The sequence below is a fragment of the Eumetopias jubatus genome, unplaced genomic scaffold (genome assembly GCF_037043125.1).
Source record: "Eumetopias jubatus isolate StellerSeaLion01/CBP00866 unplaced genomic scaffold, mEumJub1_p1.0 scaffold_8, whole genome shotgun sequence".
In the NCBI taxonomy this organism is placed as follows: Eukaryota; Metazoa; Chordata; class Mammalia; order Carnivora; family Otariidae; genus Eumetopias; species Eumetopias jubatus.
In genome coordinates this window covers 23,870,507-23,894,795 of record NW_028274814.1, presented here as the reverse complement: position 1 = coordinate 23,894,795, position 24,289 = coordinate 23,870,507, and the positions used below count along the sequence as shown (strand labels likewise).

General features: G+C 40.3%; 1 protein-coding gene across 2 annotated transcripts in view; it reads left to right on the top strand.

Annotated features, from left to right (window-relative positions):
- CDC123 (cell division cycle 123) overlaps nt 1–13,521 on the top strand; it is a 57,198-nt gene extending 43,677 nt beyond the window's left edge. Inside the window, exons 9-13 of one of the 2 annotated variants that reach the window (XM_028114598.2) lie at nt 487–609; nt 2,175–2,203; nt 9,112–9,240; nt 12,538–12,675; nt 13,236–13,521. In XM_028114598.2, the coding sequence (XP_027970399.1) occupies nt 487–609; nt 2,175–2,203; nt 9,112–9,240; nt 12,538–12,675; nt 13,236–13,262 (446 nt within the window). In that variant the 3' untranslated portion in view covers nt 13,263–13,521. The other variant, XM_028114599.2, reaches the window with a different exon arrangement.
- Nucleotides 13,522–24,289: the final 10,768 nt, after the last annotated feature.

Sequence of the window (24,289 nt, the reverse complement as noted above, 5' to 3'; positions counted from 1 at the left end):
GAAACATCAGGCTTGTGAAGGTAGGGTAGTATGTGTGAACAGGAAAAAAGCCTATTTCTATGAAATACAATATGAATAGGAAGACATGTGGAATATTTGAAGTTTCCCAAAGAAAAGTGGAAAAGAATACCAATTTGTAGAAAATTTGTTGGAAAAAAATCAAAGAAGAGGCAATTGACTGTATGCAGGTTTAAAATTGCTTCTTTCATTTTTTACATTATAAACGTATTTATGACTGAGTTCTTTCTAAAGTAAGAATGCATGACAATATGGAACTTAGGATATATCTATCCATATGATTGGATAACTTTTTACAGCTGATAAGTTTTTATCTCTATAAAATGCTGAATCATGTATTATGCAATATTCATCTGATTGGTCTTCTGATCTACTTTAATGATTCTCTCAAAAAGATGTTTAAATTACATTTTGGTGTTTTTGAAAAGAATGTTATATAACAATGGATATAAAATATTTTCTTGTCAGGTATTTCTCAAAGGGACTATACACAGTACTATGATCATATTTCTAAACAAAAGGAAGAGATTTGCAGATGCATACAAGACTTTTTTAAGAAACACATACAGTACAAATTCTTGGATGAAGACTGTGAGTATTTTTTATTGACCCAGTGAAATGAAGTACATATTACTGAACCTTATTTCATGGTGGTGCAGATTTTTTTTTAAAAGAATTTATTTATTTGAGAGAGAGAGAGTGCCGGCGAGGGGAGGGGCAGAGGGAGAAACAGACTCCCCACTGAGCAGGGAGCCCGACGTGGGGCTCGATACCAGGACCCTGAGATCATGACCTGAGCCAAAGGTAGATGTTTAACCGACTGAGCTACCCACGCAGATTTAAAACTGGATTCGAAACACTGTTTTTAAGCATTTTGCTGTATTACTATTTGGTATTACTGATGGTTGGCATGTTAATTTTACCTTATTTTAATCATTTTTTAATACTGAGGCAGTTACTTCTCTTATCATTTTAGATATTCATTTCAAAGGGTCTATCTACAGAGAACAAAATGCTTGTGTTATTCAGACTAAATTAGCTCAGTTGACTGATCTACTTTTCTGGATTTTTTATTTGAATGATCAGATAGTACCAGTTACAAGGTAAACATTTTGCGACTTGTTTTTAAGAAAGTATATTGTATATGAAAGAGAGTTGATTTCTACTTGCCAAACCTGGGTTCTATGGCAGATTTGATTTTTTTTTTTTTTTAAATATTTTTATTTATTTATTTGAGAGAGAGAATGAGAGAGAGAGAGAGCACATGAGATGGGGGAGGGTCAGAGGGAGAAGCAGACTCCCCGCCGAGCAGGGAGCCCGATGCGGGACTCGATCCAGGGACTCCAGGATCATGACCTGAGCCGAAGGCAGTCGCTTAACCAACTGAGCCACCCAGGCGCCCGGCAGATTTGATTTTAAAAAAGATTAATCATGCCATAACCACAGGTAGATTTTATGCTTTCCTACTACAGATTTTACTGAAATCGATTATTCCTCATCAAATGAGTTAAGTGATTGATGTTTTTTTCACTAGTACATATAATTTGTATATAGTGGTGAATTCATTGAGATGATGTGTTTGGTTTGAAGTTTTAAATACAGTTGACCTTTGAACAGCCCATGTTTGAACTGCATGAATCCACTTATATGTGGTTTTTTTTTCCTGATACATGCAGTATAGGACTGTAAATATATTTTCCTTATGACTTTACTAATATTTTCTTTTTTCTACTTTTATTGTAAGAATACAGTATATAATACACAAAATATGTGTTAATTGACTGTTTATGTTATTGGTAGGGATTTGGGTCAACAGTAGGTTGTTAGTAGTTAAGTTTCAGGGAAGTCAAAACTTAAACATGGATTTTCCAACTCTGCAGGGAAGTCAGCATCCCTAACCCCTGCATTGGTTAAGGATCAACTGTATAAAGGATTATGGCTGAGGGTAGAAAAAAGGAAAACAAAATCATATACATAAAATATTGTAGGCTACCTTATCATTTTTAAAAATTTTGAGATTTAGAAGCATGACGTTCTTAAGGTACTTACATTCTGCTATTTGAGTAACTAATGATATTAATTTTAATTTTCAAAAGGAGGCTTAGATCATGAAAATAGTAGCTCATTGTTAACTTTGAGTTTTTTCTCCTTCACAGTTGTGTTCGATATATATAGAGACAGTAGGGTAAGTAACAATTATCTGATATGTTTTAAAATCAGGGCTTATAGAGTGTATAGCCATTATGTATGTGAGGGCCCACTGCTTAAAAAGTACTTTCTCAAACCAGCTAAGGTGTTTGAAAGTCACAGTGGTCAAGAATCTCCCTTAACATATACTTAACATTGGGAGACATACCTTCAATCGTTTTGTAGATTGGGGTTTATTAATTTAACAGATGGCTAAATGGCTACTTTATGTCCTGCCTTTCCACTTTTGTGAGGGGTCTGTGCCTGCTTAAAATAGTTTAGTTTGCACACTTAAGTGTGGCCAGGAGTTTGTCTTTTGATATTTAGATAATTAGTTTTAGTCAACTAAAAGATCTTTAGCACGATTGGAATCACTTTTATCTATAGACTGAAGATGAGGATTCGCTTATTCTTTAAATCTTACAAGTGATGGAAACTTGTGTAATGAAAAAGAGAACAAAAACCTGACTTCATTAATCCTAAAGCAGAGGTTTCATTATCAAGACGTGCAATCTTTTAAAAAAAATTTGGGTCACTAAATGTCCTGTGATTAGTGCTTCTTGACTTAGCTGTTGAGAAGACAGCAGGTGTGTTTTCAGAATATGTGACACTGTTTTCCAAATGTGACCCACGTATTTCTCGTTCCCTCTCCAAGCTCATATCAGCCTCACTGTTGTGATACCTTTGAATCATTTTTTGGACGAAAGGATATGGCCATATGGTCATGTCCCCAGATAACTGTTAACTGTTGACTTGCCTCTTTTTAGCCAAAAGACATCACTTACTCTGTTTTCACCTCTGTGTCTTCAAGGGTGAGAGTGTCTATTAAGAGCTAGAAAGAGGAGTTATAAATTGAGATGTGGTAAGGAAGAGGGATGTTACTTTGCACTTTCAGTCTAGTGGAAACAAACCTTAGAGAAAGGATGGGAAGCTGATGTGATGGAATGGGTAGAAACCGGAGCTGATCGACAGGAGCCTAGGCTCTAGGCTCCGCTCTGCTTCTAACCGGTAGACACTGGTCACATCAGTCACTCACACAGCCAGCATTTATAGGGAGCCCGTCCTGTCAGACGCCATGCTTCTACCAAAAAACTTTCAACAAGATGGTCTCCTGACCTACAAGGAGCTTATCTTCGAGACTTAAACATTCCAGGGAATTGGCCTGGTTGTAAGTGCAATCAAATCAGCCAATTAGTGAGTGAGTAAACCTAGCTTGTTACCCTAATATGCAGCTCAGAAGAACTTTATTTGTATTTAACTCAGGTTATCTATCTAACCTTGTGAGGTATGTGTTATTCTCATTTTATAGATATTAAAACTGAAGCAGTTATATTTTAATGCAATTGTATTTAATGGCATTTAAAAATTTGGAATTTGCCAAGGTCTCTCAATATTTCCCTGAAAAATGTCCAGATCTGCTTTGATTCACTATTGCTGGCAGGTCAGTGCAAATGTGTAGTTTGGTGAAAGAGTTACATAAATGCCTTAAGTGAAGTTGGACATGTACAGAAGTAATTACTGCTATGATCTAACAGAACTGAAAGTAGTTGCATGTTTTTAAAGTGAGAAACATGCCAATATAAGCATGCTGACAGTTTCTGAGAAGCGATTTAAACCATGATGTAAAACACATTGTATTTACTTGGTGGCACTTGTATCAGTGTTTGTTAGGTACTTTGTTGAATATATGGTTTTATGACTATTGTAGAAAATGAACTCTTATGGTGGTCTCTCATATGCAATGGAACTGAAGTATGTTTGAATTTGGATATGTTTTGATGTGTCTACTTCTCTTACTGCAGCTGGGCCAGTTGACTCAGTGTTGAGAGATTCTAACTATCACATGTGTCAAAGACGGCCCATACACTCAGTAGGTCTGGGAGGAAGCCTTGGTATATGTATTTTAAGGAGCTCCTTAAGTGAAGACAACACATAACTAGAATTTAGAATAACTATTTAAGAGACTTGAAAATTATTAGTCTCCTTATGTATTCTTTTAGTGATGGCTATTGTTGTGTTACTAATTTCATTGCTGTAAGGACTAAACATGTCTGATCTTGAGTCTTTGATATTGTTGAGATTGGCTTTGTAACTTGGCCACTTTTTTGTCACTCTTCTATGTGTGTTTGAAAAATTACAACTAATGTGTGAAGTATTCTGTAGATGTTTGTTAGATTAACCTTGGTAATAATAATTGTGAAAATCTTTTTGTATCTTATGAATGAAATGATGTCTGAGAAGACCTTCAAAATAATACAGGTTTGAAAGGAATGGATGGAATATAGATGTAATAAGATTGACTGTGGGGTTCAACAAGATAATTGTTGAAACTGAGTGATAGGTATTTGGGGTTCTTTATATTTTGTCTACTTTGTATATGTTTAAACTTTTCCATATAAAAATTTTTTTTAACTCTAAAAACCAGAAAAAAAATCTGTATCTTCCCTAATTTTTGGTCTACTTAATTTATCAATTATTGAACAGGGTATGTTAAAATGTAAAATCTCCTCCTTTTGAATTCTGTCAGTTTTTGTGTTACATACTTGAGGTTATGGTCTTAGACAAGAACATATGTTCATAATGGTTTTGTTTTCCCAGTGAATTCTTATCACTAGGGAGTGACCATCTCTATCTCTAAGAATGCTTTTGTGGTTTTTGCATTAAAGTATGTTTTGTCTGATATTAATAGTGTTACTACAGTTTTCTTTTGGTTTTAGAATTTACCTTTTTCATTCCTTTTGTTTTTAACTGTGAGGTTTTAGGTGTGTGCATGTATCTTGTAAGTGGAATATTGCTGGGTTTTGTTTTTTTAATCACTGACAATTTCTGGTTTTAACAGTGAGTGTAGTTTGCATATATTATTGTATTTGATATCTGAATGTTTTACACCTTTTTTTTTAAAGACTTTTTAAAAATTTATTCATTTGAGAGAGAGACAGAGACAGAGAGAGCACAAGCAGGGGGAGAGGCAGAGGGAGGGGAGAAGCAGACTCCCCGCCGAGCTGGGAGCCTGACATGGGGCTCAGTCCCAGGACCTGGAGATCATAACCCTAGCTGAAGGCAGATGCCCAACCAGCTCAGCCACCCAGGGGCCCCTGTTTTACACCATATTATCTTGAGTTTACAATTTGCTTTTCTATGTTTTTGTTTTACAACTCCTTTCATTTATATTACTGGTTTTTCTTTATTCTTTCCACTGTACCCTTCCCCCCCCCACTTAAATCTTTTATCATTAAATCTTAAGGTGGCTACTTAATAAATTCAAAAGTTAATCTCACTTCCTGTTGCCCTCATGATACAAGGACCTTAGAACAAATTCTCAGTGCATGTGATTTCTGATTTTTAGTTTACTTTGTATTTAATATCCCTAAATTAGTCATGACTGTTGATTTTCACTTTCTTTGCTTACCAGTGCTTCTTACCACTGCTTTTTTGATCCAGTTTCTCTTTAGTAGTATATCCTTTAGTAGAAATTCCCTCAGCCATTGGCTGGAAAATTTGTTTAATAGCTTTAATGTACGGATGACAGGCTTAGCTGGGTATAGAATTTTTGGTTGACCAGTTCTGTTGTCTCAGCATATTGAAGACACTGCTCCTTTGTTGGCGGGTTTTTTTTTTCCCTTTTCTTTTGTCTTTTTTGAATACTTCCTAAATCTAAGAATTCGTTTCCTTTGTCAGTTGTGAAGAACTCTCAGCTATCTTTTCAAATGTTACCTCTTTCTTTCTGTCTTCTGTCCTTTGGAAATCTGTTTAGAAGAATGTTAGCACATCTCATTTTATCTTCATGTGTCTCAACTTCTTGTTTTCTACCTCCTTTCTTTCCTGTACTGTGTTGTGTAATTTTCTCAGATATGTCTTCTGGTTCACTAGTTCTCTTTCAGCGGTGTCCGATTGGATACATTTAACCTCTCACTAAATTTAAGTTGTATTAGCTATATTTTTTTATATCTGTAGGTTCCATTTGGTAATTTCAGTTCTTTGTATTCTTTTTTTCATAGTATCTTATGTTTTAGAGTTTTCATTTATTTTCAATCATTTTTTAAAAAAATTTATTTTAGAGGCAGTGTGCACACACACAAGTAGGGGGGAAGGGCAGGAGGAGAGGGAGAACAAGAACCCCAAGTACACTTCCCGCTGAGCGCAGAGCCAGATGTGGGGCCCGATCCCATGACCCTGAGATCATGACTTGAGCTGAAATCAAGTGCCAGACACCCAACTGACTGAGCCACCCAGGTGTCCCTATATTTTCAGTCATTTAAAACTACTAAATTTTCTTGGTCAGAGTTTTTGAGAAATCATTTACACAGAGTAAAATTAATCCTTTTTAGGGTACAGTTCTATGAGTTTTGACAAACCCATCCAATTGTATAACCACTACTCCAAGGAACATGTAGAACTCCATCACTGCCACAAATTTCCTCATGACCCTCCCTGCACTCTAGTCCCTGGCAAACACTGCTCTGTAAAACCTACTGAGTTTTAAACTTTTTAGTTGAGAATATATTCACATTGCTCAAAAATTAAATCAACATGAAAATACATGTAGAAAGTCTTGCTCTTAACCTGTGTTCCTCTATACTCCTACAGGTATACTTTTAGTAGTTTTTTATATATCCTTCCAGTATTTCTTGACGCAAAAACAAGCAATATGCTTGTCTTTTTCCATCTTTCATACACAAGAGTTAGTATATGATATATACTCTGCACTTTGCTTTATATACATTTGTCTAAAACATTGTATTTTTGGAGAGCTTTGTAGTTTCTTACAGTGCTATAGTACAATGCTATAGTATTTAGTTTCGTGGATATACTATATAGTTTGTTTAGCCATTTTCCTATCAATGAACACATAGCTTATTTCTAGTCTTTTACAGACTGTGCTGTGAACAGTTCTGTATACATGGCAGTGTGTGTGTGTGTGTGTGTGTGTGTGTGTGTGTGTGTGTGTGTGTGTGTTCTGGCCTGAGCTCTTTGAAGGAATAGATTTTGTGTTACTGGGCTTTATGCTTCAATGCCTGGTAAGTGTTTGGTGCATAGAGATTTCTTTGGACAGGTAGTGGGGTGGTTAGTTGTTAGGTATTAGGAAGGTCACTGTGCCCACTCTTCTCTGATGGATGGCCTAAAAACAGAATTTCTCAGGATGTCTTGTGCCTGAGATGTTACATAAAAAACATGTTAGAGGTATAAAATCCTCATCTTGATAGTTTCCTGCCTGATTATAGCTGGTTTCTTTTTCCTTTGTAAACTAGAGGATGCCTTCTGAACTACAGAACAAACTCTGCCAGCTATCAGTCCCAACAGTGGTGATCTGTTTTTGTTTTGCTTGTTTTTTATATAGTATGGCATATTTTTAGTTTATAGAACTCAGTATTCCTCTACTAACAAGTATGATAGGGTTTCCCTCCCCTCTTTTAATGAAGAGGTGGTTTTATTGGTTATAAAAACTCAAGTAGAAAGGGTTTGGAGGTTAGAAAATACCATTTTGTTAAAGTAACATACAATATGTTAATGACATCTTAGTAATCACCCTAAAGCAAAGCTAACGTCACACAAAGAATTGATTAATGGCTGACATTATTTCACACAAACACTGTACAAGTGGTTGTGGAATCTGTGTCAGAAAACAGCTCAGGTGGCAAGAGTTACAGGCTTTCTCCTGGGGTGGGGGTAGTATATAATAGGCAACTTACCAAAAAAATATGTGGTCCAAACTTCCTATAATGGTTTTTGGCTACTTACTAGATGTTTCTGATGTTTGAAGTTAGTCCTAGTAAGATGTTTCATCTTTCTTAAAATTGTCTTTTAACCCAGATGAGAAGCAGTGCTAGAGATTAATAAGGCTGGCTCAGCGGCCTAGTTCCTTAGGTGGATGTAATTTTATACACTGAAATCTGATCAAGACATTACATATTTACCCAAAAAACTAATTATCAACAGCAAAATGGTATAATTTTATGAATGTTTCAGGGAGAAAAATCAAGAGGAGCAAAGATAAAAGTTTCAAGGAAACATTTACTAAATGTCTCATGTATCTTTGTGATCAAATATGGCTTTAATCTCTTGGCAGGATTTCACAGATTCCCCAGGTCTGTTGTATCAGTGCTCTGCTGCTTTATGTACTAAGATGCACCTGATTCTAATCAAACTCAGTATAACTAGGTCAGAAGTATTCTTTCCCTGAGTCTAGAACCTATCAGATTGCCCACCAGTACTCAGAACAGAAGATAGAAATTTCTTTTAAAGGTTGATATTTTTCATTTCCCTTTCAAGTGCCACAAGCTCTATCATACAGACAAAGCAAATATTACATTAGGATTAAAGAAAACTGAGAATTTTCCTATGTTTTTCCTGTGTGTGTGTGTGTGTGTGTGTGTGTGTGTGTGTGTGTGTGTGTGTGTGTGTGTGTGTGTGTGTGTGTTTTAAGTCCCCTTTTCGTCAGCCTCTCAAGGGTAAGGAAGGTGCCCTCGGATCTGCTGGCTCTTCCCTGCCTCCACCTGGCTTCCTCAGGCAAGATAATTGCAGACACCCTTGAAAGCATTCCAGTCATGCTATTTTGGTGGAATCATTCCCGTGAGATTGTCCTTTCTCCTGCTTGGATTTTTGACTTAGAATTCTTGTGTGATTTTAGGCAGGAGATGGCATATCTGCCTTTGTCAGGGCTTTTCTTTCCTAGGTCCCTTCTCGGCATTCACTGGCAGACTTCCCTCTGGATCTGGCACTCCTTTCTTTAGACAAGTGATCCTTTCTCACCTGGGACCTGGAGGAACTGTTTTCTGAAATAAATTACAAGATTTTTCAGATTACTGTCTGGGTAAAATAATATGAAGATGATCTTTTTGGATAAGACAGATGACATACTTGTTTGTTTTTATTCTGTGCTTACTAATTTTTCTGTCTGTACTCTAGGGGAAGGTGTGGCTGATTGATTTTAATCCGTTTGGTGAAGTAACTGATTCACTGCTGTTTACTTGGGAAGAACTGATATCTGGAAGAAACTTAAAAGGTGATTTTAGTGAAGGAGATGCTCTGGAGCAGGTAAGAGGATAAAAAAGGATTACAGGAAACCTTGTAATCCATTAAATAATTGCTCGCTTGTTCTTTAGGAACTAACACAGATTTACTAATAGATAACTAGCTCATGGAGGTGACCAAAGAGAGTGCGTGCATTGTGATTCACCTGGAAGAATCTTCTTTTTTTTTAAGATTTTATTTATTTATTTATTTGTCAGAGAGAGCACAAGCCGGGGGAGTGGCAGGCAAAGGGAGAGGGAGAAGCAGGCTCGCCGCTGAGCAGGCAGCCCGATGTGGGGCTCGATCCCAGGACCCATGACCTGAGCTGAAGGCAGTCACTGAACCTACTGAGGCACCCAGGCGCCCTCACCTGGAAGAGTCTTGACCCTGGGTCAGTTCATATGTTGACTCTGATCCTAGCCCCAGGCTCCTGACCCCTGAGAGAGGGAAACTGTACAGGTGCCCAGCCTGGGGTCTCATCATAGTCATAGTGCTAGTCATGACCCCATCAGGGGGCCCTCCTGCAGCGCTTGCCTCACCAGCTTTCTCTTCCACCCACAGTGGCCTTCCACGCCTCTGTGCACCGCCTCACAGCTCCTTGCCTGTTACCCCTTTCCTCCCCTCAGCAGATGATGCCACATCCTTCCTCACAAGAAGAGAATCCTCTGGTGCGAAATGACTTCGTGTAATTGTCCTCAAACCTATGAGTGTCCCTCTGTCCCTCCTCCTCGGTCTAACAGTGGCACCCACGCAGCATGCTGTTCCTTACCGTCTCTCTTGTTACCTGTGCTGCCAGTCACTCCTTCCTGTTTCCCATTCTCTTCTTGTCCACCGGCCGGGTCTGTGTTCAGATACCTTCTGTGCGAAGAGACAAAGCTCCTTCAACCTCATGTCTTCAGCCAGCAACTCTCTCTGTCTCCTCACCTTCACAGCCCAACTTTGAACAACACCTTTGTGTTGCCCTTTTCTGCTTATAAAAGTAATACATGCCCATTTTTAAAGAGCATTCTGAATTACCTTGAGAACCACGGTTTATATTTTCTAAACCGTACGTGGTGTACATTATGGTATGTATAACATGCCTGTATACATATAAAATAAATGAGATTGTACTACATATGTGTTATCTTTGTGTTTTTTATATCTTTAAAAAAAATACTTTTATTTTTACAAGTCATTTAAAAAAAACAAAATTAGGAAGAGGCAAGACCTGAAATCCTACCATCTGGAAATTGCAGTCCTTACCCCTTCAGTTAACCTTGTGCAGACGTGCGTATACACACATACTTTTACACCCATGGGGTCATACCAGCTGCACTCACGCTGTTTTGTCCCTGCTCAGTAGCTGTTCAGCCTCACAGCCGGCTTCCTCCGCCGGCCACCCCTCCGGCCGCCGCGGTGAGCCTCCGGCCCTGCCGCTGCACAGAAACTGCTCTTGGCAATGGCTCTGCCGGCTCGCCGCGAGCACCACTGGACGCGGCACGGTGACATTTGAACGTGTTACCCTCTTCCGTGTTTTCACCACACATCTTCCCTTGGTTTCCGTGATACACGCTCTCCTCCTGGGTTTCTTCCTGCTTTTCTGGCTGCTCCCTTGCTTTCAGTGTGAGCATCTTTTCTTTTGTCTTATCTCAGAAATAGTTCTTTCCATCATTACACTGCCTGGGCCCTCTTTGGCCCTGTTTTCCTAGATCTGGCTCAGATGGCTGTTTTCCGTGTCATGGCTCTTGCCCTGTTGTGTTGTACTCGCCCGTGTCCTGCCCCAGACTGTAAGTTTCTGAGCACAGGGGGAGTACCTCTCATGTTCTCCACAGAGCTGTGTGGCTTAGCACGAGTCAGGCACGGTTGATTTTTCGTGAAATTAATGACTGAAAGAATTTTTTTTGTGTGCTGGCATCTTAGACTTGGGGGCCATTAAATCTGAATGTCAAGGAAAGAGAATGTAAATTATTCAGCACAGGGTTATTTTTAAATACGAGGGACACAGTGGATAGAAACAGTTTGTACAAAATTCACTCTATGATCCAAATCCTTTCTTTCTTTTTAATTTAAACAGCATTATACTGGAGGTCAGGGGATGACAGAGAAACAGGGGCAGGCTCCTGCCTTTTCCACAGAGTCATGTCCTGCCTGTCTCCCCATCCTTATTCCCCTCCACAGACACCTGGCTTCTGGTTCTCACAGCTACAAAGCCCCACCTCAGGATCTTTGCTCTGCTTGTGCCCACTGCCTTCTAAGCTGTGCCCAGTCCCTATCTGAGTTCCCGGGCCTCACGGGGCTGCTTTCATCATACTTTTCAGTCCACATGTTCCCTCCTCAGCAAAGTGTTACCTGACCACCCCTGTGAAGTGACCTGTGTTTTTCTGCTCTTACTATAGCACCCTGTTATGTTTTTATAACACCTCTTAACTATCTGAAATGATCTTGCCGTTGTATTTATTGGCTTACTTATTGGCTTTCTGCCAGTCTGGTTTACCAGTTGATCTCCTATACCTAGGACAAGTTCAGCGCAAAATGGGTAGTTCCTAAGTATTTGTCAGATGAGTGGTCTGTCATAAGATACGGCCTGCTTTCTAGGGCTCTACGGTCCTGTTCCACTCGAGTTCCTGGCCTGTCTCCATCTGCTGGACACCATCCATCCCTCACCTAGATACCTGCCACCCATGAAGTCCAAACCCAAGGCCTTCCGTCTCTGAAATCCTTTTTGGCACAAGGCAGCATGTAAATTTAAATGCAAGACTCTAAGCAAGTACATTGAAGAATGTGAAGACTTGTTAAATATGATACTCAAATTTGCAGTTTTCCATAGGTGCTGAGAGAGATACACAAATACGTAAGTTACATGACTAAGAGAAGCACAAAAGTGTTAGGAATTCAAAGCCCCTTGCTTGCCCTCACTATTAACTTTATTCTCCAGGGCAGTACTTCCCAACTATGCACCTGTAGAAAATGATAATATTGATAAAGCACTCTGACCTGCATGAGATTGCTCAAGGCCAGAGAGAACTAGCCGTAGGCCTCAGGCCCATTCAAGGACTAAGGAACCTATGACCCATTCGCAGTGAATAGTGGCTGGTAGCATTTAGGGATTGACCATAGCTCTCCATGAGAACATTGTTTCCAGATACTGTGTATTTATTTTTTAGTGAACGTGTGGAAATATTCTTAAAATCTTGGTGTTTCTTTTACTTCAGAATCTTTCTTCCTTACATAGTACAGAAGGGAACATGAAGTTGAAATTGTTATACTAGTATCTTTTTCACTTTGAAGAATAGACTTAAGATAATTTCTCACAGACTTTCCCCTTTTTTCTTTGTAAAGGATTCTCCAGCTTTCCGTTGCACAAACAGTGAAGTGACAGTTCAACCCAGTCCCTATCTGAGTTACCGACTTCCCAAGGACTTTGTAGACCTGTCTACTGGGGAGGATGCTCACAAACTCATAGATTTTCTTAAACTGGTAAAGTATATGTGTACTTAGTACACATATGTGTACACCTTTGTTTTCAAATTGACTTTGTAATATTTCATTGTACTCATAGTACTACCTAGATTTTATTTGGTTAGGTCATTTTATAATGAAATAATATAAAGTAAGCTGAAGGAATAATTTATTGCTTAGAATGACAGAAAATGTGTTTTATGATTATGCTTTTTAAATAATTTTCACAATACTTGTGCTTTTGAAGAAAGTCTATATACTGTTAATAGAGCTAAGAGAAGGTCCAGCTCTCTGCTGTATTATTCAGGGGGAATGTGTGTATTTGTACTCGTATGTGTGTTTCTATGTGGGAATGTTTGTACAAATGGAAGAAAGAGAAGTATTCAAATACTTGAGGATAATGTGGCCAGGAGCCAAAGTGATAAACTTGTCTGATGAATTAGTTAAGGCATGTTTTTCCATGATGATTTTCAGCCATATCTGTTGCCAAGAAAATTATACTTGCTGACAGAAAAAGTGATCTTGGCTGAACAAATACCCCAAATATACAAATAATGTATCTTGGTTTCCTTTGACAGAAAAGAAATCAGCAAGAGGATGACTGATTTGAGTGCCAGAGTTAAGTCCGAGGTAAAGAGGAAACCACCTTGGCATCAGGAGCCTGCTCTGAGCTCACAGCTTCCTGTTACCCCACTCAGGTTGGGATGGGAGGCAGAGTGAAATCAATAGCTTTTTATATCCCTGTATATTAAGCTGAGAAAAAATGGAGGGACTTTGCTACTTGTAAAAATAAATAATAAATAGATCTTAAATATAGGAAACCATACTGTTCTGATGATAAAATACCTTCTCTGAAATACCTCACTCTTGGCTCAGTCTTTTGAGATTTATCTGTGTTTTCTTGTGCTATTTATCTATGTTTCTTGTGCTACCTGTTAGGTAGTGGGCAAATTTATATTTGTTATACAGAAATGGGTTCTTTTTTAATCATTACTTTTTCATGGAAAAAATAGAACCTTCTATTACTATAGAAAATATTTTTCCTACTTTTGAGAAGATTTTCATATAATTTTTCTATTGGTTTATCTTTGGTTTGCATATAGCTAAAAATAATACAGAATTCTCAAGCTATCAAATAACCAGAAAATGCCAGTGTATTACAGTTAGCTTAATATGCCGAGACACTCTCCTATGTGCTTTTTGTTTATTGTTTTACATCCTGGAAAAATTTTAAAGAAATTGACATTACAGTTTCCCAGGGCATCTATCTAATGTGGTATCAGTATTTTAATAGTTGGAGATATGTTTTTCAACTTAGGAGTGCACATTTGAATGCTCGCATTGGAAGATAGAAAAATGGAGTAGAATTTCCCCTTTCTGTGTGGTTATGGCAGATTATACATAATGATGAGAGATATTTCTTTTTTGGTTATCTCAAACTCCGTATCTTTTTGTGTGGTTATAATCACTTGGTTATTAGTATTTTAAAAACAAAATACACAGATCAAATTGTGATCTTTGTACTCAGTATATCATGTGCCATTTTTGAGGCCAGTTGTTAGAAGTTGAAGTGCTTCAGAATATTTTTGTTTTTTAAACTGCAATTGAGGGACTTGACTGTTAACTCATAATAGGGAGATTTATTATCGTGAGTTGACTTAACCTTAGCTTTGGAAGCTGGCTTCATCAAGGTGGTACTTCACCAGTCCAAAAAAACAAAAAGGTATTTAATACCAACTGAAAAAAATTGGACTATAAATAATAAAAAGACTTAAGCAAAATTTGGCAAATATTTTATAAAAAGTACAATTCTTGGTATAAAACTCGTTAAATTTTTGCATTAATTTTCCTGGGGCATTATTGAGTTCAACTCTCACTTTTAAAAATGTGATTTTTATACATTATTTCCCTAGTATATTTAATTTTTGTTATCTTGATGTTAATAGTAAATATAGGACAATGTGCAGGAAATATTCTCCTACATTCAAATATCATTTATGCTTGGCTAAAGATTAGTTTTGAATTATCCTTTTATTTTACTGGCATTATCTGTTGTTTTTTTTTTTTTTGCGGTACTTCATGTTTGTATTTGAATTTAGAAAGGGAATTTGTTAGCTTCGTCCTGAAATCCTACCTTTTGAAGTTGGTTTAGTCAAGTTGGGACAGACATGTTTACTTTGTCCTGCAGAACAGTGGCATGTAGCATGGGCCTCCAATACAGCAGACTGCCAAAAAGTTCTGTTTTTAAGTCTCATTTTGATGTGTATTTTCATAAACTTTTCCCATCTACAGAGTCATTTCTCTTAGGGTAATTGAGGATTGTTTCTGCTGTTAAAAAACAAACAGAAATGTTACATGACTGAGTTTTTTGGCTTAAGTTTGTTTTCTTACGTATAAATTAGGAAAATAATAATCGAAAATTCATGCATTTGTTAAATGAGAGCCCATGTAACACTTTTCATATAGTGTGTCAATACATGCATGCTATACCCCCAATACATGGTAGCTATCATTATTCTGCTTTGCAGACCTCTGTGTATTAAAGGCAAGTTCTTTTTTTAATAGAATCAAAATTTTGAGTGGCAAAGGACTTCAGAGATCATTCGGCCCAGTTTCTTTTCCTTTTTTCCTCCTTTCCTCCTCCCTGTGCTTTCTTCCTATTTTAACACAGCAGAAAACTGCTGCCCAGAGGAGTTAAGATTTGTCCAAAATTATAGCGGAATCAGGACCACAAAAGAACTTCTATTCTAATGCTGTTTTCTAAGGGCTTTTAGCCTAGTCTTTTTTATAGATAAGTTTCAACCAGGACAAATTAGTATTTTAATAATAGAATTTTCAAAAAAATTTTTTTCTTAAGTATAGTTGACTGGCTGACACACAATACCACATTAGTTTCAGGTGTACAACATAGTGATTCCATAAGTTTATACATGATGCTATGTTTACAAGTGTAGCTAGGGATTTTTTTTTTTAAATAAAGGTAAGTACAAATTCACGTTTGTGTGGAAGAATTAGATGAGAAGATTTACTAAATGAGGAAATAACTGTCTTTGAAAGATTAGTTCAGTTTCATGTTTATATTAACCAGGCTCATCCTGAGAGGTGACTTAACCGTTTTTAGACATTTTAAAGACAAAATTCCTATTTAATTCATCGTTATTGTTGTATTTCCCTGTGTTGGCTCACAGAAAACAGCTTCGGTAAGTAATCTAAGAAAATAAGGAATGTTAAGCTGGCCACACACACAGCACAGGTGTGTCATGTGTACACATGGAGGGGCTCGAGGAAAAGGAAATGTACGACCTAATAAAAAAGTGGTTGGGCAAGGAGTCGCGCATTAATTATCTGAAGAGAGAATGCATTCAAATGCGTCTTTTTTCAATCAAGGGAAACCAAACCGAAACACCGCTGTGAGGACGGATAGACTGGTAGACGTGGGGCCACCACGTCGTGCTGCCGCAGCGACCGGTCCCTAGGGCAGAACCTTGTGGGCCGGGCCGCTGTTGGGTGGTGTGCGCGTGCGCGTCCGAGCGGTGCCGCCACACAGACCGCGCGAAGGGGCGCCGGTCGGGAACAAGCAGCCGCGGAGGTGGGCGCCGTGGACACAGCCCCCTGCTCTGGTGAGCGGGGATTCCTGAGGTGGCGTTCGGGAAGCGAGACCAGAGGTGGGGAGAAGCCAGCCACGTGAAGGGGGCAGGGACGCCCCACGGGAGCGTGCGCGGGAGCACACGCCGGCCCCGAGGCGGGAGAGGCGGCAGGGCTGAGGGCCGGGGCGTTGCCCGTGGCTGCTGACGCGTTGGGATTTCGTTCTTGGGGGAGATGGGAAGCCAGTGCAGCGGTTGAAGCAAGGCAGAGGACTGGGCTGGCTTAGGTTTTCGAAGTGGTTTTCTGGTTTGTGTGGAAAACAAATCGGTTGGGAGAAGGATGCCTCGTGGCAATCATGTGGGTGGCCCGGGCGGGGGGGGGGAGCCAAGGGGGCCGGGCCGCGGGGGCGCCGCCGGGAGGTGGGGGGGGGGGAGCCCGGGCGGATTGCAGGGCGGGGAGGGGAAGCAGGGAGCCCGCCGGGCCGCGGCCTCGGGCTTGAGCCCTCAGGCGCGAGGGGACCGCAGTTTGTCTAATGGGAAACACGAACAGAGGAGGGAAATCGACAGGGGTCTTGGACGCGGACACCCGAAGATTCCGGTGACTCACCCAAAGAGGTGCAGACACCGTAGGATTCAGCCCTCAGTGGGTCGGGAAGGCAGGCATGGCACACCGGGAGGAAGTCCAGCGATGGCTCTCTGTTCTGTGTGGGATGCAGCGAAGAAGTTGAACAATTGTCCTTACGTACTATGAGTAGTAGTCTTTCAGGTTGTTAAAAGACTTCGTGTGGGGGGCCCCGGGGGGGCTCCGTCGGTTGGGCATCCCACTCTTGTTGTCAGCTCAGGTCATGATCTCGGGGCTGAGACTGAGGGCCCAGTTGGGCTCCAGGGCAGTCTGCTCCAGCTTCTCGCCTGCTCCCTCTGCACCCCGCCCCCCCAAGCCCGCCCGCTCTCAAAGAAATAAATAAAATCTTAAAGAAAAGACAACGTGGGCATTTGATGTGAATTTAGAATTCTTTTTTTCTTTACAGAGTTTTGTATAAAGTATAAATCTCCACACAATAGAAGTTGACACTCTATGGCAGTATAATTCTTTTGAAATTCTCTAACTGATCATCATTAATTTTGTTAAAAGTCTCTGTGAACCGAATAGGACTTCAGTTGTATTTTCTGCGTCACTGATTTTCTTGACTATTTGAGGCTTGGGTTTAATATGTACGGAGTTCTTAGGTGGATCATCTCATTGTGGATTTATGGACGTTTAGTCAGGTAAAGACTTAAAGTGAGGGGCGCCTGGGTGGCTCAGGTGGTTAGGCGTCTGCCTTCCGCTCAGGTCATGATCCCGGGGTCCTGGGATCGAGTCCGGCATCGGGCTCCCTGCTCCGCGGGAAGCCTGCTTCTCCCTCTGCCTCTGCCCCTGCCTCTCTCTCTCTCTCTCTGACTCTCGTGAATAAATAAATAAAACATTAAAAAAAAAGACTTAAAGTGAATTTCTCCTGCAAATTACAAGTGCTCTGTCCCCGCCCCCCCAAAATCTGTAAAATGTCAGCACTAATTTTGGAACAAGGCAAGCAGTTAGGGAGTCAACTACCCATTCATAGTTGTAAATAAAAGCAATCATTGGGAAATTGAGTATAAATAATCTTATAACCTTCAAAATAAGCTACAGCAATTCTTAATAATTTGAGGAGAAACGAATTTCTCTGAGAATCTAGTGAAAGCTACGGGCTCTCCTGAGAGTGTCACAGATCCCAGATTAAGAATCTCTGTCAGAAGCCGTGTAGAATCAGATTGGAAGCCAAAGATTCTGTAGTTTTAAGAATGGAGCCATTTCATAATGTGTAGTGTACTGCACTTTTAACTTAATAGTTTCTAACAATGGTATTTTTATAATTCATTTATAGTGCATCCGTTTCAGGTTGTCAGCTTTCATAAAGTAAACTGTGTGTTAGAATTCAACCAGAGAAGTGGAACCAGTATGAGATACATATGTACATGCATATAGACGTGTATATAAAATCTCCTTATTACATGTGTGTTTGTATGTAGACATTATATACAAACATACCTGTAAGTACGTACATTTGTGTGTGTAAATTAAGGGTTTTAGTACAAGGGATTGATTTATGCAGTTGAGGTGGGCTGGCCACACAAGTCTGAAGTCTGTAGACCAGGCTGGAACTCTGTGGGCATGGGCCGAAGCTACTGTCCACAGGTTGATTTTCATCTCTTAATCTCAGGAAAGCCTCAGCCCTGCTTTTAATGCCCTCCATCTGGTTAAGTCGAGGACCACCATGATATTCTTCCTTATTTAAAGTTAACTGATAAGGACTTTAATTCTGTCTGCAAAAATTTCTTGGCAGCAGAATCTGGTTAAAAGTGTTTGTGTAGGGGCGCCTGGGTGGCTCAGTCGTTGAGCGTCTGCCTTCGGCCCAGGTCATGATCCCAGGGTCCTGGGATCGAGTCCTGCATCGGGCTCCCTGCTCGGCGGGAAGCCTGCTTCTCCCTCTCCCGCTTCCCCTGCTTGTGTTCCTGCTTTCCCTATCTCTCTCTCTGTCGAATAAATAAATAAAATCTTTAAAAAAAAATAAAAGTGTATAACTGCCGACAGCCATCACAGACTGGATAAGAAGGTCACATTGTACATTAGAAGCTAATTCCTGTGACGGATTATAATCTATTTAAAAAGTATACTGTGTGACTTAAATAATTCTGATTGTGTTTAAAGGAGCAGCTGCTTATTCATTGGGATAGGTGTTATCCTTGAAAGCAGGTGCTTTAGAGAAGACTGTATACTTACTTTGTGATGCTGCCGCCACTCCAAAACCTTTGAGTTTTGTTCTTTGGGTTTTTTTGGAAGTTCCCTCAGATCCACTTACAAGCCACAGAAGAAAATCTATCTTACTATTTTCTTCAAGACCTTGTTTTTTGACCAGAAATGATATACAGTTCCATATCACTTTTCTTATTCATCGGACTTGGTTCAGAATTTTTCCAAAATTCAGATGTCAGCCTCAAGGTGCCTTAATCCATTTTATGGACCACTAGGACATTAATCTTCCTGAAGCACAGTTCCAGTCATTCTAACGCTTACAGCCTGCCAGCTTCCCATTGCTTGCAAGTTAAACTTCAGTGGGCATCCAGAGCCCTGTGCGGTGTTGCCTCAGTCTGCCTTTGTAGGCTAATTTCATCCTAGCAGCACATACTATTCTCCAGCCAACTTAGATTACTTGAGATAGCTGAGGATGTCTTTAGCTTTCTCATCTGCTCCCTTTGCTGTGCCTCCCCCACCCCCCGACCCCCCACTCACCCCCTGCCCAGTTTTCTGGTTATTAAAAGCCAGCTTTCACAGCCTGGCTCAAGTGGTATGTTCCTCATGAAATTATCCAAAGATTTTCATAGCACTCTGATATTACTGTTCCTCTTACATTTAGAATCCTGTGCAGTATTTGTAGGATGTAGCTGTCATGATCTCTTCTACTAATTGTAAACTTAGGACAAAAATGGTGTACTTGTGGGGTGCCTGGGTAGTTCAGTCAGGTCAGAGTCTTGGTTTGGGGCCAGGTCATGGTCTCAGGGTCCTGGGATTGAGCCCTGTGTTGGGCTCCACCCTCAGCTCAGAGTCCGCTTGTCCTCCTCCCTCCCGCTTCTCCCCTTGCTCACGCTCTGTCTCTTTCAAATAAATCTTAAAAAAAAAAAAAAATAATGTACTTGCTTTGTTTTCTGATAGTGGTTTGGTGCTTTATCTTGGCCAAATGAAAGGTGATTTAGCGTCACTGAAGGCATTCTGACTTAGAAGCAGTTCAAAATGAGTTCCCAAAACGCTTTCCACAACAGGAGCATCACCCAAGCAAATAATAATGCATCACTCTTAAGGTTGACAATTTGAAAAATGCAACACTGAATTATGTATGTTAATCTTTTCTATTCACGTTATAGAATCACTACTCCCAAAGGTTATTAGAGGTCTTGTCTTCCCTTAACTAAACCAGATCATCAAAACCTATTGCTGATATCTCAACCCACAGCATTCATGATAGAACATGTGCTGGCCCTTAAACTGTGAATAGACACCAACAGAGTAATTATTTCTGCCTATTTGTTCTAAAAAATGGTGTAGAACTTCAGTATATTCTATGTTTGCTTGCCTTTCATCTTTCAGACATTTACACCCCTTCCCCGTCCCCATGCCCAGCACTAACGAGCACTGTCTACGCATGAGGCAGGCCCAGACAGAATTGTAGCCCCTGCCTAGGGAGCTATGCTTTCCATGTTTAAGAGTCATTCAGAATGATAACCTCTTAGGACGTAGTTCTGTTTTTGTTTTGTTTTACATTTAAGTGAAAAATTATGCTTATGAGTTGTCACAGCCCTAGGAACCAAACTGCCTGGGTTAGAATTGGCTTTGTCACCTGCTTTGTCAATGATAGCATGATCCAGGGCAAGGTATTGAATCTCTCTGGCCCTCTGTTTCCCAGTCTACAAAACAGAGATGGCAATAGCACCTACCTTTCTGGGTTGTTGCCAGAAGTCAATGTAGGACAGTTCCTGGCATCGTAGTCCATGCTCGGTATATATAAGCTCTTACTTGCTGTACTATATCACTGTCAACATGTGATTTCAGTGAGCTGTTAACCTCTATATTGTAATAATGCAATAATATTTTCTGCTTTCTGCCTTCCCCTGTTCGGGGGAAGGGAACCAACATTCACCCAGCTTCCCAAGACTCTGACTTCTGAGTGTCAGTGTGTGCATTTCCAGAGCCACTTCACTTGGTCTGGGACAGGAGGGAGCAGCACGGGGGGTAAACATTTAGTTGAGAATAGAACAGATGTATCAGGGGGTGCCTGGGTGGCTCAGTCGGTTAAGCGTCTGCCTTCAGCCCAGGTCACGATCCCGGGATTCCGGGAACGAGCCCTGCATTGGGCTCTCTGCTCAGCGGGGAGTCTGCTTCTCCCTCTGCCACTCACCCTGCTCATGCTCTCTCTCTCAAATAAATAAAATCTTAAAAAAAAAAAAAGGAACAAACGTATCAGGAATGCTTCAAATGCAATTATATTAAAGCAACAGAGTAGGGACTGGAACAAATGAATTCATTCAGGAGACATAAGAAATGGCCAACCTGGTAGTAAAAAATTCTAGGATAAGGGAATGCCAAGTGCCTGTGGACATTACCTAATTTTTAACTCTATAGCTATATGTATTAAACAGTTTTTCCCATTTTATAGAAAATGCCTCTGTTGCTCAGATAATTTGTTCTAGATAATAAGCAGTAAGTTATAGACCTATGATTCAAACCCATATTCACCCTTTGTTTTACTACAAAAATCACAGAATAACCTGAAGTCTGTGCAGGTTTATCCAGACAGTCTTTAATTAATCTGTGGCCCTTTTAATTTTCCCTTCCAAGTAAAATATATATAGCATTCTCAGAAAATCCTAGTGGAGGCCACTGATTGAAGTGGCTCCTATTTTCACAAACTAGATTCCAAGTAAAGGAAAAAATTTGGAAGCATACAAAATAAGATTTGGAATCTCCTTAGTACTTCTAGGACAGACTTCATTGTTCTGTTTCAAGAATTAATGAATCTGGGACGCCTGGGTGGCTCAGTCGGTTAAGCGGCTGCCTTCGGCCCGGGTCATGATCCCAGGGTCCTGGGATCAAGTCCCACATCGGGCTCCTTGCTCAGCGGGGAGCCTGCATCTCCCTCTCTCTCCCTCTGCTTGTGCTCTCTCTGTCCAATAAAATCTTTGAAAAAAAAAAAAGAATGATTCTCCCACCATACCCGTCACTGCTCACTTAAATCAGTCAAATTGGTTTATTGTAGTTCCACAGTGAAATTCCAAGAGGCCAGCCATTCTTCCTGGCAGCCAGGGAGACAGCCCTGCCAGAGAGCATGTGCACTGTGCTCTGGACTTGATGAGCGCCCTCTGCTTTGTCTTGGTTCTGTAGTTCGGTATTCATGGCTCCATGTGTGCATTTTTATTGTGTGCCCTCAATGAAGCTTTTGGCTTAAAGGGATCCCGTCTGCTAAAGCAGTAAGTGATGCTGCGTGGCTGGGCGTTGTGCCTTCGTATTCTTGTTCTAAGGAGATTGTGATTGAATAGATTGCTCAACTTTCATTACATTTTAAAGAAAACAGCAACAAACCTAAAAAACTGAAAGCTTCTGTACTGGGCACTTTTTTCTTGCCTTTCTCCACTTCAGTGTATAAGCATAATGCATCTGTGGCAGCTGGGAATAAGCATCAGGACCAATGCAATATTTTAGAATTTTCACTTGTTTCTGAGTTTTAGGTTACTATATTTCTTTTCTCTGATTTCCCTTTTTTTTCTGATTCCCCTGGACTGGTAGGAGGCGATAGTCCCTGACCTTGAGGAGGTTTACAGTCCAGTGGTAAAATAGGGACACACACACATTGAGAATCAGTCCAAGAAAAGATATATGGATACACATATGTGTTAACAGCCAAATAGTAAGTGAAGATGTGCCTTGATTTATAGTTGGTTTTATAAGATGTGGAAAGTGAAATTTTATAATTGAAAGTTTAATATAATTTACTGAGTTTATGAGACCAGGACTTTGTAGTTAAAAAAAATCCTCCCGTTATGTCCCATTATACAAATACCTATTCATCAAATGATCAGTCCTAAATATGGTTTGTTGCGTATCTGTTTTCTTTAATGCCACACAGCTTCATACACATAATAGGATGGTATTTGAGAAGGGAGACGGGGCTTGTTGATGGAATTGTACTTTCCTGTTTGTGATTGGAGAATCAGGACACAAGAGGATACTATGTGGGTGCCTAAACTGTGATATACAGTGGTCTTTTTGGAAGACCTGTGTGCAAAGCATTGAAAGGCTTTGGCTCCTGTCTTCACGCCCTGCATTTATTTGCAGTTCACAGGGTGTCTAACTGCTCAGTTCAGCCAACAATTTCTCTGAGCAGGTGGAGGCTCGTCTTTCTTTTGATGGGATGATTTCTTAAGAAGTAAGCCCCATCCTTAATCTCATTGAGTTCTTTCCAGTCACATCATTGCAAAACATTGGGCTGACAGGCATTGTTCATTATTTACCTTCCTTCCCAGCTCCCAGCCCCAAATAAGAAGGGGGTGGGGCGGGGGGCGCGGGTAACGAGGCAAGAGAGAGCACAGAGGTTGTGTATGTACACATGTGGACACATGCACTCACAAATGTTAAAGTTGATTTGCTTTGGTGTGCTAGGTAGGTCTTGAAGGGGGAATAAGGACGTGTGCCAGGGACACGAGGGAAGACTCATCAAAAGATAAAATACAGCTTGAGAGGTGACTGGAAACGACCTAATCTCCGTGGAAACTTCTCAGCGGGTCATGGAGTAGAATAAACAGGAGCCAGGCCAGAACACTGGTGGTTTTTCTCCAAACCATCATGCCAGACTCAAAACATTAACTAGATAAATTGTAGGTCTTCTTTTCTTTCTTCCTCTTTCTGTTCCCCCACCGTTGTCCCCTTTTTCCTCCCAAGAAGTCATCTTGTGCAGCCACAATTTATACGTGGGGCCCATGGTTGGGGTCTGAGGAACTGGACAGGACTATATACCCGGCATTATGCATTTATTCTTGTGGGAAGAACTGACAGCTTACCCTTCAGTGTCTACAAATTGCTTTGTAGGTGAGAAGTGTTGCTTCGATGCCAAGTAACATCGCTTTTAAAAGAGTGTTTGTTGTCAGGATGGTAAAAGGCATTTATCTCTAGACCCACTGGAAGCCCAAACGTCCACAGCCTGTTTCTCTCATATACAAGAGAAGCAGAGCCTCCTGTGCATGCGTTGAGGATGCTGAGAGCATCATTGTTCTTAGTTTTTGAAATAAAGTGGTCACCCAAAGAAAGAGGACATTGGGTAGGGATGCGGGAAAGAAGAGATGGAGAGGCATAATCTCAAATACTCTTCAGTGGCATCTGACCTCAACTGCAAGGGAATTTAGGGTTGCAGAAATAGATGGAGTAGGAAAAGACACAACATTTTAAACAGACGACTTTAAAATACAGCCCAGGGCAAAAGGATCAT